Source organism: Sinocyclocheilus rhinocerous, unplaced genomic scaffold, assembly GCF_001515625.1.
Source record: "Sinocyclocheilus rhinocerous isolate Xijiao unplaced genomic scaffold, SAMN03320098_v1.1 scaffold388, whole genome shotgun sequence".
NCBI classification, from domain to species: domain Eukaryota; kingdom Metazoa; phylum Chordata; class Actinopteri; order Cypriniformes; family Cyprinidae; genus Sinocyclocheilus; species Sinocyclocheilus rhinocerous.
Window position 1 is genome coordinate 114,125 of NW_015650020.1, and position 17,955 is coordinate 132,079.

A 17,955-nucleotide genomic window follows, 5' to 3' on the forward strand; every position below is an offset into this window, starting at 1 on the left:
TATATAATAAATAATAATGTATATATTTTTTATATTCAAAATATTAGTTACACATTATTATTAACAAAATTGCTGAGAGATCTGTAATCTGTAAACAATACATATTTTCTTATATTTCTAGTTCTGTCAAATCTATCTTTTTGAAAATAATACAATAAAATCATTGAGACCTGCTGTGGGCTTAGTAGTAAACAGCCATTGTTTCCTTAAAGCATGGGCTGTCAGCCTTTTTGAAATAAAGTAGCATTTTATTTTGGTATGATATGTGCAATGCATATTCCACTTGTGTTGCTTATTCATTGCTCTGATCAATACTACTGCACTATAGTATCATATTACCTGCTTAGGCTGCTTTAAGCTCCACAAAAGACCTTACTGCGATACTTGCATGAGTGAATCTCACAAAGCCTGTTTGGATCATATTTCACACTGAAATTATATCATGAGGGGTCATATTTTCCTTGATACTTTAAGATAGAATGGCTATTATATAATCAGCTATCATGTAGTTTTTCAGAACTTGGAAAAATATTCCAATTCTCTGATCATGCACTGAACTGATCTTTTCAGTGTGATCTTAATAGTTCTCAGTTTATTGTGGATTTATTTATAAACCTCAAAATAATAAAACAAAATATGGTGACGCTTTAGATTACAGCCCGCGATTTAGAGTTTAAGTAAACCGAATTTACAGCGTATCTGTTTGTAACAATAATGTACCTATACAGTACCTCCGTGTAGGTATAAGGGAACAATCTGCAACATTTAGGGAATAAAGAGGTAATAACCTGGAAAATTACAAATTATACTATAAGTATATTGAAACTAATATTCTAATATTATGTGGTGTGTATGGCCTACTATGCTAAACAACAATTTTACATTTGCAAGCAATTTAGCAATAACAAACACTATACCTTTTAATACACATATAAAAAACGCTGGATTATTGTTTCAATCCAAACGCTCGGTTGAGACGGTTGGTTAATTCTTAACTTTCAGTGTTTATTACAGGCTTTCAGTTTGTGTTTGTTGGCGTGATGGTTTGGCCATAGTGGTAGTTTATACATCAGTGGTTGAAAAACATGAACAAAATAAACAAAATCTCAAATTTGTTCTTAAACACAAGTTATTCAATATTAAACATTTTGGTTTGACTGTATAAGCTGTACAAGTGTGGAGTTTTCTTTTTTCTAAACTTTGTATGTAGGCCTACGGTTTTTCATTTTTCTCAATTTCTGGTGTAATAAATTTCCACCTTTTATTATTATCTGTTGCCTGTGTTGTTACTGTTGTCATATTGTGTGTTATTTTCATTTAAAACCCCATTTTGGGTTCATTTAACCAAACAATAATTTAATTAAATAAAACAGCCCACCATGTTGGGTTAGGGAAAAAATGAGCTTGACATGATGGAGAAATTACCTGCTATGTATGCATGTATGTATGTATGGCCTACTGTGCTAAACAACAATCGTTTTGGAACAATTTGTTGTAGCTACTTACCCTGTAACTACATGGAACAAGGGGGGATCAAGTTGGACTATTTGCACAGTAATTACAGAGAAAAATGTTGCAATAGTTTTATTTTAATTTTGCTTGATGATCAAATTAAATCCTCTAATTTTTTATTGTTTTTATTTATTTATTTATTTGCTATAAAAACATATCACTGTAGGTTATACAGTATATCCACTGAAATAGAAGTGTCGTATCATGTTGTATTTTATTTTCTGCGAACAGCTGGAAAGAGGTAAGCTGTTTTAAGCTGCATTGCACCTTAATGGTACACTATGTCATGCAAACGGAACATGAGAAGTAGTTACCTGGTGATAGTGGTGTTGGGGAGGTGTGACTCAGCTGAGATCGAGGTAAGTACACTACATGGTGAATTATAAATCATAGCAGAAACTCATTTCCCTAGATTTCCAGTTTGGAAAGTCTTGTGCAGTAATCTCCATCATGTATCCTTTAAAAATAGAATATGTACCCTGTGGTTAAAAAATACCTAGGCCTATAATATAATACCACTGTATTATTACAAGAACTGTATCTTCTTGCCAAATCGCTCCCAAACATAAGATTGTTGTTTAGCTTAGTAAGTTATACATACCACGTAATATTAGAATAGGTACCTCTTCAAACCACATGCATAAACTGAGCCAAATAGGGTTATGGTGAACCATATACAGCATATATATATAAATATACACCCTCAGACAGCTAAAACGGAAATTATTGCAAATGATCTGGTTAGACGTAATAAAAGAAAAAAAGAATAAAATAAAGAACAAAAGAAACATCATCATTACATTTTAAATTTGCTATAGTTTTTAAGGAGAACAATATACTTACAATAATATGCATTATGTCAATCATATAGAAATCACGACTTTCAAACCAAATTATTTGGCCCTAAAACCAGGCCTAATTTAACCAATCTTCTCCAAAATAGGAGTCAGTCTCATCATGTCTATCTCTATGGAGACGTCTCAGGCTGAAATGGTGCTGATCACCTTTCATCTGTTCTTGTGAGCTCACAGCAGCCATCTTGTTTGAAACTGTTGTGACAGGCCTCAGGAAGTGAAGAGTGTGTGATAGCAGAAGCCCCATACATGCACTAATGCTTGCACATCTTGAGAGACGTAGAGTTTGAGTGCCCCATGTGACTTTTACACTTCCTCCAAACGACACTTTCTCTCTCTGTGACTGCTGAAACAAACGACCGGGAACCAGGTACGAGTGTCCACTTTATTCATTTTTAATGACAGTATATATGAAATTAACAGAGATTATGCAGCTAAAGAAAAGTTTTCTGGATGGCAGCTGGTTACTGAAGGCTTACTGATGGTTGCTTATGTTTTCTCTGCACATGACTCTCTAAGATAGACCTTTATTTATTATCTCTCTACTGCATATCAGGTAAATCCTGCTTAAAGAAAATTAGGTAGGTAGAGGGTCAGATATTTTACATGCATATCTAGATGTTTATGTATATACATTTAAATGCATGCCTATGCCATTATATCATATAATAGTATTATTGACCTTGATATATGACAATATTTCAGGTCAGAAGTTCAAGATGTCTTGTTTCTGAAACTTCTGATGATAAGTCTTGATTATATGTGAACTAAATCTTTTCCCTGAACTTCCCTGGCAAAATGTCAGAACTGATAATTTGGATGATTAAAATATGAACAATTTCCTTAAATTATAACTTTTATTGAAATTCACTTTTCTTATACAGAGGAAATTGCAGACTGTTGCCCACTCTTAAAACCATTGTGAAAAAAAGCTACTTGTCATGCATGGCTGAAGTGGCACTGTTTCCGTTGGGTGTTTTTTTTTTTGTTTTGTTTTTTTGAAGATTTATTTATTTCCTGTCATGCTAGCATATGCTATCATAGCAGCAGCAGATTTCATGGTTTACCAACTACAGACATTTTTAAATAAATATACACATAGTCAAAGTCTTTGTGTCGCCTCAGATGGACAAATAATAATAATCAAATAAAAAGAAAAAATAACCATATAATTGAAAAAAAAAGTAGTTATTAGAATATGATTAATATAATAAAATATGGGATTTTTGCATCATTCTGTAAATGGCCACTGATCTTGATATCTGTACGCTGTGATCGTGACATTTACTAATTATAGTTCATCTTGAATGAAAAAAAAAATTTAAACCGTCTAAAACCTGCTAAATGAATGACAGAAATGGCTGTTAGTGTGAAGTGCACTTTAGAGTTTTGCAAAAATTGGTTGTTTATTTTGATGTAAACCCTTTGGCAAGTGAAGGGAAAAAATCAAAATATAAAACCTATGAATATGAACCTTTTATTCAAGTTTAAGTATATATATATATATATATATATATATACAGCAACCAATCTGGCTTCAGAAGTGGACATTCGACCGAGACTGCCTTGCTTTCAGTTGTTGAAGCCCTAAGATTGGCAAGAGCGGCTTCCAAATCTTCTATACTTATTTTGCTGGATCTGTCTGCTGCTTTTGATACAGTGAACCACCAAATTCTCCTGACACAATATTGAAATATGTCAAAGAAAAAAACAAATGTAGTATTTGCTTATATACATCACAATATGTAAACAATTTATAAAAGCTGAAACATGAAATTGTTATTGTAGCTTAGAAGATGAAAATTATTCAGGAAGTGAATTCAGTCCATGTCTTGAAAAGACCAGTAGCATTTTGATATACTGAACAATTACTAATGATTTTATCAATGTGACTGAACTGCAATGGAATTGCCTGCAATTCTAGTTTGATGCCTCCAGTAACAGAGTTTTGTGAACAATGTACATTTACAACAGTTTTATTGAGGCACATGCTACTACAAAACCAACTAATGCTAGGTAAGACCAGGGCTAGCTGTCACGCAGGGAAGTTGTCACCAGGCCCATACGCAAATGTAATATATGTAACCCAATTTCCATATATGAAAAATATTGTCATATGAAGTAAAAACATATATGAATGAACCCAAATTGAAATTGGAACAATTGCATATATTAATGAATATATCTAGCCCATATAAATATGTAGCTTATATGATTTTCCATGTATAATTTCTGTACATATATGTCATGAACATGTATATCAATCTTAAAGCCCATCAATACATATTGATATTATATAAGTAAATATAAATGATATACCTGTATTTATTAATTAATTTATTTATTTTTTACTTTTATATATGTTCTAAACTTATATCTTCATCTACCCTGATAATGTATTTATGTAAAAATTATATATTGGCTTATGGGTAACATATATAGGACAATACAGTATATGTCATAATATTATAATTCGTGCTGTCAAACGATTAATCGCGATTAATCACATCCAAAATAAAAGTTTTTGTTTACACAATATATGTGTATACTGTGTATATTTATTATGTATATATAAATACAAAATATGTTATGTTTATATGTTAAATATATTTATATAAATATAAAATATAAGAATATAAATATATACATGTACATATTTTCAAAATATTTACTGTATGTGTGTGTATTTATATATATACATAATAAACAGTACACATACATATATTATATGTAAACAAAATCTTTTATTTTGGATGTGATTAATCACGATTAATCGTTTGACAGCACTAATTATAATATTTATATATGGGTATATCTCTGTAACTATAAGGTTTTCAGACACAAGTTTAATTGCACAAATGTGTGTTTTCTCTGGTTTTGAATGTTGGTTTTAAACACATATTTCAAAATGATCTTAAATTAAGATCTTTTTTTTCTGTGAATTCTGTTCTCAAAGTTAAAATAAGCTGCTGTGTAAACAAGTGAACACAAAATCACACTGGAATACATTCAGAGTCAAATATAAATATATATATACATAATAAACAGTACACATACATATATTATATGTAAACAAAATCTTTTATTTTGGATGTGATTAATCACGATTAATCGTTTGACAGCACTAATTATAATATTTATATATGGGTATATCTCTGTAACTATAAGGTTTTCAGACACAAGTTTAATTGCACAAATGTGTGTTTTCTCTGGTTTTGAATGTTGGTTTTAAACACATATTTCAAAATGATCTTAAATTAAGATCTTTTTTTTCTGTGAATTCTGTTCTCAAAGTTAAAATAAGCTGCTGTGTAAACAAGTGAACACAAAATCACACTGGAATACATTCAGAGTCAAATATAAAATGAAGACAATTTTTTTTAAAAAAGGATGAAGTGTATTCTCAGAACAGGGATATTTTTCATAATGTCAGGTTGGAGCAAGTTGTCACATTCTTTTGTTAAGTGTAATTTTATGCAATTCATTGATTGAAATTTCAATTGGCTAAAACGATGCTTTGATTATTTTTTGTGTCTGACTCACGCATAGTTCATATTTTGAGCCAATAAAAAATGACAAATGACAGATTTTATATTGCTATTTTTTTCTGTTTCACAGCGATGCAGAAGCAGCCAGCAATGGTGCTTCCTGGAGCTGTTCAGATGAGGATCAAGAGCTCTCAAAGCAGCACTGGAGAAAGACTCAGCCAGACAAAGTCTATGGTCCTACCAGAACCTGGCACACTACAGAAGCCTGTGAGCATGAGCACAATCACACAGTCCAGGACCAATTAAATGATTTTATGCCCCTCCGTCCATGCTGGACATTTATGCTGCAAGAGTGTGGATAACTGCATTGCATGCAACACCTTATTTGCAGTTCCTGTTGCAATGGCTGTTTTTAGAAACACAGACGCAGAACAGCAGAGGGCAGACCAGCACTGCTGCACAGGGTCGGTTGCTTTTACGGCTGTGAAGATGTAGCCATTTTCACCAACTGAAAAAACTACGACATAAAACATAAACTGCATCTGTTTTACTTGTTACTCTTGTAATAATTTTGTGTCATAGTCGGTGTATTTTTATGATACTTAAAAAAAAACACACCAAATTTGAATCAGAATTATGATGGAATATGAAATATGCATGTAATTAAATTCAATATTAGATTACAAATATGTAAATCTTTCAAACATGAGTGTAAAATGGAATTTTGTGCAGCTACTGTTGAAAGCAAAATAAGCTGTAGGAGAAACCAAATAATCTGATAGGATATGATCTGTAGTTTGATAGAATGTTGCATGTCAGTTTCTCCAAAAACACATACTAAATAAATAAAATAATATATATTACAGAATTTATATTACAAAAGATCTTAACATGGTTCATAATTTAATTCGGGCAACAGAATATTATTTGGGCGAGAGATATTACTTAGCAACACATGCTCTTTGTTTAGATCGACCGTCACCAGAGGAACCAGTCTCAGCATAATGCTGGTGGTTCTGATGGGCCGCAGGTATGGTCTGTCGTACCTCCTCCATTACTATCACTTCAAATTGGGTTTTTTAAAAGTGAGAGCCAGAAGAGCCTGCAGTGACATATTTACGCTCACAAAAGTTCATAATATAATCATTATTTTGAAGAACGGAAATCTGAGCTGTGTAAACAGAGTTTAGTATTTCATTACACAATAAATGGGAAGCCTGGTTTCAAAACTCCTTTTTCTTTTTAACCAGTAAATTAACCAGTAAAATAAATGAAAATGCAGCAGACAATTTTCAAACCTTTTTTTTTGAGCTACTGTCATTTTTAAATTCCAGAAGACTAAACACTATACTGTATGTTTCATTCCATGTTACAGACTATTTTAAAAGGAGAATATTTGAACAAAGCCAAAATTGCTGAAGGAGGAAAGAAATTACGGTTTGTCTATCAATATCTATCAATATCAATCTGTCTGTCTCTTTGTCTGTCTGTCTACAAGACTAAGTTTTTAAAAATTTTCACAGGAAAAACTGGAATTCAACCTGGGTTGTTCTTTGCTCCAATCAACTATTGTTCTTTAAAGAGAGCAAACAAGAAGCCGTGGCAAATTTGGTAAGACCGCAACACATATTTACACACACCCACAAACAGAGCAACTGCACCTGTATTTAGGTTAAAAAAATCGGTCAACAGATAAATCCTACCTTTATAATACAATAAATAAATGTGTAAAAATCATGAAACTGAAACATAAAATAAACAGTAGAATTTAATGAATAGCTACAGATGTGCATTAAGCAGCATAACTGTTAGCTACAGGGTGGGGAAGCGTAATGATTTCCATATTTGTCTCACTTCTTAACTTGCCTTTGATCCTGACTATTTAAAACACTGCTGGAAAAAGACATATTTACCCGTCATGCACGGGACTCTCCAGCCATATTATTATTCTGCTGATTTGAGCAGCATGTGGCCGTAATAGAGACATGAGGTTCGGCTGAGAAGAGGTTTGCTATACCTTCACAGGCTTGTCATGCTTGTAAATGGTATGTCGAGGGCATCGATGGGGTCAACTCATATTAGTTTCAACATCACTCATGGTCAAGTGGCCTTAAAGCCCCCGAGCTCTCTGCCATTTCTGAGGCCAATAAACACAGAGGTTATCAGGATGAAGTTAAGTATTTTTGCCACCTCATTAAAACTGTAGGACTGTAAGAAATGTCCCTTTACTGATGTGGAGCTCTTTTATTATTTCTGCCTCTCACATGCAAAGCATTTTAAATATAAATGTGAAAATCTCCTGACAAATGTGATCTATTATTATATAATATTTGATTTAATAAGTGATATGTCTTGTATCAAAACATAGTGTTCGTCAATTGTTTATTTTTTCACAGAGTCACGTAAGACACGAGAAACGTGGTGTTTCTATTTAGTATCTTGGCAAACGTATTCATGTAATTGTACTTTCTCCACAGAAGCCAGGTGGTAAACCAGATGGTGTGGATCTGTGTGGGGCTGTAATCGAGTGGACAACAGAGAAATCCAGCCGAAAGAACGTGTTTCAGGTAGGACAGTGGGACGGATTGAGCCAAAGTTCATCCTTTCATCTGTTTATCGTCCATTAGAACAGGAAAAACTATGCAGAAACTAATAACTGCACTGGAATCTCAGTATGATGTAGATTGTCTAAATCTTGATAGTGAAGATTGGACAGAAGTGCTATCGGTCTTAATCTTGAGTCACATGGTCTCACCTCTAATAACAACGCAAGCATCCTGCTTCATCTCTAATAATATATCTTTCCTTTTTTAGCTCCGACTTTGTAAGATCATAGCTTAACCAAGTTGCTCGATACATTTATGAAGTTTCAAGGGATTGAAAGATCTACAGAGAAACCCAGTCACTCAGTGAGTTTAGCGTCCAGGGCTTTCACCAGGCCCGCTGCGTAAGGACTGTCGGAGCTGGTGTCATACCTCTTAAAATCCTTCAAGAGAAAAAATACTCAGTCTTTTATATGCACACAATGACTGGATGGATCTTTCAGGATTCAAAGTTCTTTAACACCCAAAAAGCATTTCTATCCAGTCATTGTTGCCATGAAGGCTTTTCATTAGGATTTACGTAAAGTGAGATAATCTTTCGGCTGGTGTTTTGGGTGCTCCAAACACATATCAATAAATTGATAGCTGAGTTAGCTCACATAATGAGGCAAAGCGAGGATAAAAAGCCGATTTCCGATCTCATCGCGCTCTTATAATATCTTATCGCTGCCACTGTACTTGCTGTCCAGTGTTTTGCCCAGAAATCTTTTTTTTTTTTTTTCTGCAGGAGAGATTAAAAAGGCATTAAACAGTAATCTTAAATAATCCCAAACTCTCACACAGAAAAAGTGCTTGTAATGACGGTACCAAGCCATTTCGTAGTCTGCCACCGCTGTCAATCAACCTCAACCGGGATTAGAAATTAGTGTGGAGGCTCGTTAATTCAGCAGCGTTGAGAGTTAGATTTGCAATCTGTGAGGCATTCAGCCGAGGTCTCGAAGATCTGCTCGGTTTAGGCCAAGACAAAACACTTGTGTCAGATGAGGGATAGTTGTGATTAAGGAAGTTCACGTTCTTTCACTGGAGGTTTTGATCAGTGTCTTAAGCAACTGGAGTTGACTTTTTATTCCTTTTTGTGCTTCTGTCACTGCTGATATTAACCTTAAATGCTGGTGCAGATCCTTATATCTCTACTAATACCAGGATTACAGCATTTATCAGTTGAAATTTAGCAGTTTCAAAAGCAATCACAACTTCGGAGGTGCTGTATTTAGCATTTTTGCAAATTAACATATTTAAAATGGCCATAAATTTGGAAATTGTACACATGTGCGCAAAGGGCTAGTATATAACTTTTGCTTACGGCGTGCACTACTGTTCAAAAGTTTGGGGTCTGTAAATTTTTTTTTTTAATGTGTTTTTATGCTTTTGAAATAAGTCTCTAATGCTCACCAAGGCTTCATTTACTTGATCACATATACAATAAAACCAGTAATTTGTGAAATATTATTGCAATTTAAAATAGCTGTTCTCTATTTTATTATATTTTAAAATGTAGTTTATTCCTGTGATGGGAAAGCTGAATTTTCAGCATCATTACTCCAGTATTCAGTGTCACATTATCCTTCAGAAATCATTCTAATATGATAAGATTTGCTGCTCAAGAAACATTTCTTATTATTATTATTGAAAACAATGATGCATTTTTTTTTCCAGGATTCTCTGATAAATATATAATTTAGCATTTTTTTTCAAACAGAAAACTTTTGAATCATTATAAATGTCTTTACTGTTACTTTTGATCAATGTAATGTATCCATGCTGAAAAAAAAAAAAAAAAAAACTATTGACCCCAAACTTTTGAATGGTAATATATCCGAAATTGTTCATTCTGTTGTAATATGTGACAAAGCACATAACATTTATGTCAAGTGGTGAGTAAAAATCAAGATGCACTTATTCTTTTCTTGAACTAAGAATCTCCTTCACTAGAAATTCTCATCACACTGTTGTTCAGTGGTTTGACTCACACAGCCTTTCTGGTTCATTTAAAACGGTTATGAACCCAGGGAGCCATATGCATTTATCACTTTCAAAGCTGCCACAAAACTAAATCTGTTTTCCTACGCACAGATGAAAACTCTAGAGCTGCTGAGAACACCACATTTCTTTAAAAGAAACAACCGATTCTAGCATGTATGGACTTATACACATTTGTATCAGACTTATCACAAACAAAATCATGGTAGATCCTAGTTTTTGTTATTTTTATATGTTTCTATTTAGCTTTCATTGAATTTTTTAAGTGTACATTTTTCATCTTTTATATTAAGTTTGACCCCAAACTTTTGAATGGTAATATATCCGAAATTGTTCATTCTGTTGTAATATGTGACAAAGCACATAACATTTATGTCAAGTGGTGAGTAAAAATCAAGATGCACTTATTCTTTTCTTGAACTAAGAATCTCCTTCACTAGAAATTCTCATCACACTGTTGTTCAGTGGTTTGACTCACACAGCCTTTCTGGTTCATTTAAAACGGTTATGAACCCAGGGAGCCATATGCATTTATCACTTTCAAAGCTGCCACAAAACTAAATCTGTTTTCCTACGCACAGATGAAAACTCTAGAGCTGCTGAGAACACCACATTTCTTTAAAAGAAACAACCGATTCTAGCATGTATGGACTTATACACATTTGTATCAGACTTATCACAAACAAAATCATGGTAGATCCTAGTTTTTGTTATTTTTATATGTTTCTATTTAGCTTTCATTGAATTTTTTAAGTGTACATTTTTCATCTTTTATATTAAGTTTAATTTCAATTACCGATTTTTTTATAACATTACAGCACTGGTTCCGAACCTGTATGACTTTCTTTCTGCTGTGGAAAACAAAGGAAATATTTTTTTGTTTGTCCATACAATTAAAGTTAACGTGGTTCAATGTTGTTTCCATGTGATTAAAGTCTGTGTTTGTTTTTCGACCCCATTGACTCATTGTATGGACAAAAACAGTTGAAACAGTGTAAAAAATATCTTCTTTTGTTTTCTGCAGCTAAAAGAAAGTTTAATTAATATTAATAATAAATTAATGCATTACATTTTACCTGTTAGAAACAAAAGCAAATACAGATTATTTTCCTTGTACTAAACAACCCATGGAAAAGTATTATCTTCCAAAACATTTATCCTGAAAACCAAAGAACTTTCCTGCACAGCCTATCAGTTTTCAATACAACAGGAAACAAAAACAAAAAAAAACATCAGACAATGGAAGTGCAAGTCTCATTGTATCCACCTGCATGAAAAAGACTATCAAATCCAGGCAATCCTGTTACACAAAAGCGAGTGCACTAAGACCTTACAACTGTCTCGTATTATTGACAATAGGTGCCTGGCATGAGTGTTTGAGAATCAAGAGGAAACATCTGAGGCTGATTGAAATATCATATGCTGGCATGTGGTGTCAAGCTGGAGAGACAGCAGAGCTAAAACTCAAACCGTTGCACTGTCCTTTCACCTGTAGTTTTACATTTTCCCTTTGTGTGTATCACAAACTACAACAATAAACTGTAAGTGGATAATATTATGGTTTTAAAGCATAAAAAAGCGTGGAAGTTTTTGTACTTGCATGTTACAACTCACAATTTTAATCAAATCGACTAATGGTTCAGTTCTTTACGAGAATAGCTGGCTCATTTAAAATTGCAATCTGGTAAATGTAGGTTACGGAAACAGTGTTTCCCGCTTGTGAAACATTTTACAAAGATTTTGTTTCTGTCATTGTTATTATTAATATTTTTAATCTGGCCTATGCAGTCTGAGCCATTGAATTAAACATTGTGCACGAGAAAGCATCAGGGGAACGCAATGCATCTTCCTCCATTTCCTCTGATTTTGCTTTTGTTTTCTCTGGGAAGCCCTCTTACCCAGACCCATCTCAGGAGTTGTGGAAAATTGGAGATAATTAACCTTCCTATCTAAAGCGCTTCAAAGTTGAGTTGTGTCTTTATGTAGCTTTCAAATTAATGTTTAATTTAACAGCAAAACACAAATGTTAAGTCACAAATGGCATTCTGGTCTTTGTACCGCTCTGCATAATTAAACATTAATGAAGAGTCAAAGTGAGAGCCCAGATATTCAAATTCCTCCTCATTAAACAGCATGATTAAAAGCGTAGTGCTTTTATGTTATACTCTTTCTTATTTCCACTCGTGCAACACAAAACTTTCCACCAGTCCCAGTTTTCCAATCAGCTCCTCTGCCACTTTGGCATTTTCCTGACCAATAATATTCTTTCAAAACATTTTTTTTTAAATATGTATTTTTTTACAACGCTAACAACATTGATGAGAGATTGTGTAACAGGCTATCCAGGGCTATTTTCACTGCAATAAGAGACACTAGGGGTTAACCAATCACCAATGTTAAATACAGGACAGTAATAATATGTTAGAGAAATATTACACTGTAAAGGTCCTATTAAGTCACTTCATCTTATATTTAATGCAAAAAGTCACAGTGATGCAGAAAGTGGATGGACACTGCATTTCATTAAAAAAGAAGAACATATATATATAGCTATTTATATACAAAATAAGTGAGAGTTAGGAGATGTTAGGAGAAGAAATAATATGCTTTTAGATGAACATAATTAATCCCAGTACAGCAACAGTAAAAATTGTGCAAGGTTTGTTGTGTAAGCTGTCCATAAGAGTGTTAACTGTCCATAGAAATATATGTGCACACTACTAATATTGGCATTACATCTATGAGCTTTATTTCCATGGACATCACCACATGCAGAGATGAAACATAGCAGAAATTATGAGAGCTTGTTTCTGGGGAGGTATTGGTGAATATAGCAATTTATTTTATTTTTTTTCAGAAACAGAGAGGACAAAACTCATGACTCGTCAGCCAACGCTTTCAGATAATCTTCATGAAATCAAAGACCAATGTGACGTTTGGTTTTGAAACAGCTTGATTTGCAGGATGAGCTATTTTGAAAGACATAAAATGTGTTTCAGTTTAACTTAATCGAGCTTTGGTGTTGAATTTGTTAAGGCTGGTTTGGCTTCGAAATACTATTTGAATTATTTGATACATTGCGTGCTGGGTTGTGAAACATTATCACTGCGCTTTCTTCTAAATCAAAGTCGAATGGCAATACGTCATACGGTTCATTTGATGTTCAATGTCTGAAAAGAATGAGAAAAAAGAATGTCGTCACATGCATAAAATATCTGTCGACTCTGCATAAAAGGGGACTGATATTGCACAAGCTTCACGCATTGTACAACAGCAAACCCAGAAAGAGATATGAAACTGCCATTTGAAAGTTTCTGAAGACCTGCAGCACAAATATCCTTCATTAAAGTTGATCTGTTTCACCCGTTCAAACCGCCAATGAGGACTCCAACAAGTCCACCCCACTACAAACTATTACTGTCATGTCCGCAGGCACCCTCCAGGAAAGAAGGAGCTTCAGAACAAACATGCTCTCTCGGATGTTTGACTATAAAGAATAGAGGGATCGCAAACACACTCTGACAAGAATTGTGCCCCGAACCATTGCCTCTATATTCACTCCATCCCCAAAGAGACTGCTTGATTCCCCCTGACACCCTCTTTCAAAGTCAGAAAAGTCTGTTTTAAATGGGCATAAACTTTGGACGTCTATGTGGAGTGACTGTATGGGGGGAGGAGAAATGTATTCTGTGATCCGGCCTGGTATTTTTAGAGACTGAACACTCTAAAATGATTTTAGGTTTTAGAAATATGCAGTGTCAGCTCTCTTTAAAATAACAAGTGTATTTGACAATTCTGACCTTAGCGTTGGTGTTTGCTTGCATTTTTCTGGGAAAACCGCTTATTCTATGCGACTGTGCCATGTGATGCTATGCCAGTCTCGAGAAATAAGTCTAATGTTTAGTCAGGTATCAAACTAATAGCTTGTCAAAGGCTTAGTGCATCTGAGATTTCTCACTTCCCATCTTTTTGTATTTTTGTTTGCTTGAGTAATTGTATCCCTGAGATCTACCATCTTCACACAATGTTTATTATTGACTTTGCCATGGTATTTTTACTGATTTGGTGCTCAAGAAACATTTCTTATCTCTTATTATAATCAATTTTGAATACAATGTTGCTGCTTATTATTTTTGCGGAGACAGTCAGGATTCTATAATATATATATTTGTAATTTTCTAAAATTATTTTTTCTATAATGGGTTTTTCAGAGTTCTATAATGAATAAAACATTTAAAAGATTTAAAAAATATTTTGTAACATTATAAATATCTTTACTTTCTCTTTTGACCAATTTAATGTGTCCTTGCTGAATAAAAGTATTAATTCATATCTTCATAAAACACTTCTTTGGTTACAGTTATAGGGACAAAGTATAAGAAGAAGCAAGCAATAAAAGATCATACTATTTTGTTATATTCAGTTCTAGAGTCGTGATGTAGTACAGTTTATTAATACACAGGTCTGTTATTGGCAGGGGACTGTTCAGACAAAGCTTGCTAGCTGTATTTGTTTGAATGCCACTTTTTAAACTTTCATTTCAATCCTCTTTTACAAACAGATAACCACCCCAAATGGTCATGAGTTTCTGCTGCAGGCAGATCACTTTCCAACCATCTCTAAATGGCATGATGCCATCAAAAAAGCGGTGGACAGTCTGGTAAGTTAATTGCTAAAACACAAAATAGCTTTTTATACATTTTTACATTAACATGTACTCAATGGGGAATTGAATTATGGGTCTTACTTATGCTATATATGAAGGCAATTTATTTTTAAAATATGACTTTATTTAGAATAGGTAAATAAACAGTTAAATACACCAATGCTTTAATAGCTAAACATCTAACACTGGGATAAATACTTTAAATAGCAATATTTTTTGGATGTTATTTCTGCATCTAAGTGATGAATCTTTTATATGATGTTGTGGTTTAGTCGATTGCAGCTGGAGGCCAGAGCTGTGGTAGAGCGTCCCTACACAGGTCCAACAGCACAGAATGCTTGTCCCGACCAACCTGTGAACCCACCAAACCTAAACCAAAAGAGACCAAATCTGAACACAGACGCTCCATCAGTGAGTAACACGTGTGCGTGTGTGTGTGTGTGTGTGTGTGTGTGTGAAAGAGAGAGAGGGAGAGAGAGGTGATAACTGGCAATCAACACAGAGAGTTCAGAAACAGTGAGTGTGTCGGGGCTGCAGCCTCACTTCACCACTGTTTAATATCCACATTAATGAGTTTAGCAGTACAGATGATACGGTCTGTTCACAGACTCTATCAACCTTCACTTTACCCCAAAATCAAAAGAAAAAAAGTAATTATATTTTATTTTGATTAGTTAAGTAAAATAAAACTTATTTTAGGATCATTATTATTCTTTTTTTTTTTTTTTTCATTTTTTTCATGACAGTTAATCGATTCTCATTACTGTAATATACAAAAAATATTTATTGTTTTGCAGTTCTGCTCATTTATATTTAAATGTTATATTTCAGAAATGAGAATCTAATGAGAATATTAGAAATCCCCCCCCCCCCAAAAAAAAGCAATTCAAAATCTGTAAAAATGCACTTAATTTGATTTGAATCAATATTTTGTCATGTTACTATATAATGTATATTGTAAAGGTCCACAAATTGACTATATAAATAAAATCGGTCACACTTTATTTTAAGGTACAATTCTCACTATTAACTAACTATTAACTATGCCTTTTGCCTCAATAAACTCCTAATTACAGCTTATTAGTAGTTAGTAAGGTAGTTGTTAATTTTAGGTATGGGGAAGGATTAAGGGATGTATGATTAGGCAGAATATGTGCTTTATAAGTACTAATAAACAGCCAATATGCTAGTAATATGCATGCTAATAAGCAACTAGTTAATAGTGAGAATTGGTCCCTAAACTAAAGTGTTACCATACAATCTACATATAAAAAAGGTTAAAACATAACTTCTGTTGTTTTTTGGAATGAAATGTGACCTGGACATATTTTTGTACAATTCACTGTTAAGACGCTTTGTAGATAATTTTTTCCTCTGTGCGGCTGTGGTCACAGTCAGAACAGGAAGCCCAGCAGCACCTTGACCACATGCAGTTTGGTTACTGCGAGACAGCGTTACAGCGAGAACATCCGTGTCTGCAATAACATGATAACTGTAAAATACAGACACACGTTAGCACATCTCATTACATTATTTACCATATGAGACAGAGACCAACAGAAGCTGAATTTAAGACATTATATACAGCTGTTCTGAACTCTGTTGAGATGTTGAATAAGACGGAGACACTCTGCTCTCTGTCAATCATTATTATGAATTACAAGCTACTTGACACTCTCCAAACGCTTCTGTCATTGGTAATTGCAGCATTTTCTGCCCCGAATGAGTATCAAAGAGAATTAATTTACTACTGTACTGAATGCTGGGCAGTAGCTCCGAGCTCTCACTCGTCACATACTAATCACTGGACTTGTGAAGATGTTGTAATATTGACACTAATATTGGCCGGAATCAATAAATAAATGCTGTGAAATGAGATATTTACGTACACTGGAGAATATTTCAACAGAAGTAGTGTTTCTGGTGTGCTTTTGAGCAGTGTGGAGAAAGGAGACACTCTTATTTGCATGAGGAGGACTTGCACAAAGACAGTCTCAGACGCGAGTGTTCAGTGACAGCATTGTTCCTGTGTCTCCTCTGATCCCCCGCACAGTGTTCAAGCTGAATTACAGCGCCTCAGACAGCGCCGACAAGAATGGAGTTAAGAACAGACTGAAGAAGTTCATCTCTAGACGGCCCTCCATGAAAACGCTACATGAGAAAGGCCTTATTAAAGGTGAAGTATGCTCCAAACAATACTATATATATATATATATTACCATACTGTAAATAGTATATACATATATAAATATATAAGACAATGTTAAAATGTTAAAATTACAGTCATTTTTTATACAATGTAATGCTCATCGCCGACTATCAGATTAAAAAATCTCATGTTTTTTACTCTTATTCTTTTTAAAACTTTGCCCAGTTGTAGCCCAGTTAATAGTCAGAATTACATGCTACATAATTACAGGTTACATATTACGTGATGACATATGAATGTGCAATCTTAGGACATTAGTTTATTTTGGCTCTGCATGTTTCCATATTAAATACAACTGTGACCCAGTAAAAAAGAAAAAAAAGGAAGCAACACATTCTTTTTCCTTTATACATTATACCAGTTCAACAAGAAATCCCTGACGCCAATTCTTAAAGACTGTAACTAATTTATTCCATTCATGGCATACACCAAACATAACATTAAAGGATATTTTAAGCATACTTGGAACCCTCGGATGAAGGTAATGATATCTTTAATTTCCTCTGGTGTCAAAAAAGACCCTTTAATGTAGTATCTGTGGGGGCAAATGGGAGATCAAAGAGGACAATATTGAGGGAATGAATACAACTACTGTGGGATTAACAGAGTAGCGCAGGTGGCCCCTAACACAGCTATCGCTGGC

At 33.8% G+C, this 17,955-nt stretch overlaps 1 protein-coding gene across 1 annotated transcript in view; it reads left to right on the forward strand.

Annotated features, from left to right (window-relative positions):
• The first annotated feature begins 2,688 nt into the window (after nucleotides 1-2,688).
• The window catches only part of LOC107711394 (rho GTPase-activating protein 15-like), a 35,964-nt gene continuing 20,697 nt past the window's right edge, over nucleotides 2,689-17,955 (forward strand). Inside the window, exons 1-9 of the mRNA XM_016516382.1 lie at nucleotides 2,689-2,736; nucleotides 5,985-6,121; nucleotides 6,825-6,884; nucleotides 7,230-7,291; nucleotides 7,378-7,465; nucleotides 8,332-8,421; nucleotides 14,999-15,097; nucleotides 15,376-15,514; nucleotides 17,157-17,279. Coding sequence (XP_016371868.1) covers nucleotides 5,987-6,121; nucleotides 6,825-6,884; nucleotides 7,230-7,291; nucleotides 7,378-7,465; nucleotides 8,332-8,421; nucleotides 14,999-15,097; nucleotides 15,376-15,514; nucleotides 17,157-17,279 — 796 coding nt within the window. The 5' untranslated portion in view covers nucleotides 2,689-2,736; nucleotides 5,985-5,986. The remainder of the gene's footprint in view (nucleotides 2,737-5,984; nucleotides 6,122-6,824; nucleotides 6,885-7,229; nucleotides 7,292-7,377; nucleotides 7,466-8,331; nucleotides 8,422-14,998; nucleotides 15,098-15,375; nucleotides 15,515-17,156; nucleotides 17,280-17,955) is intronic.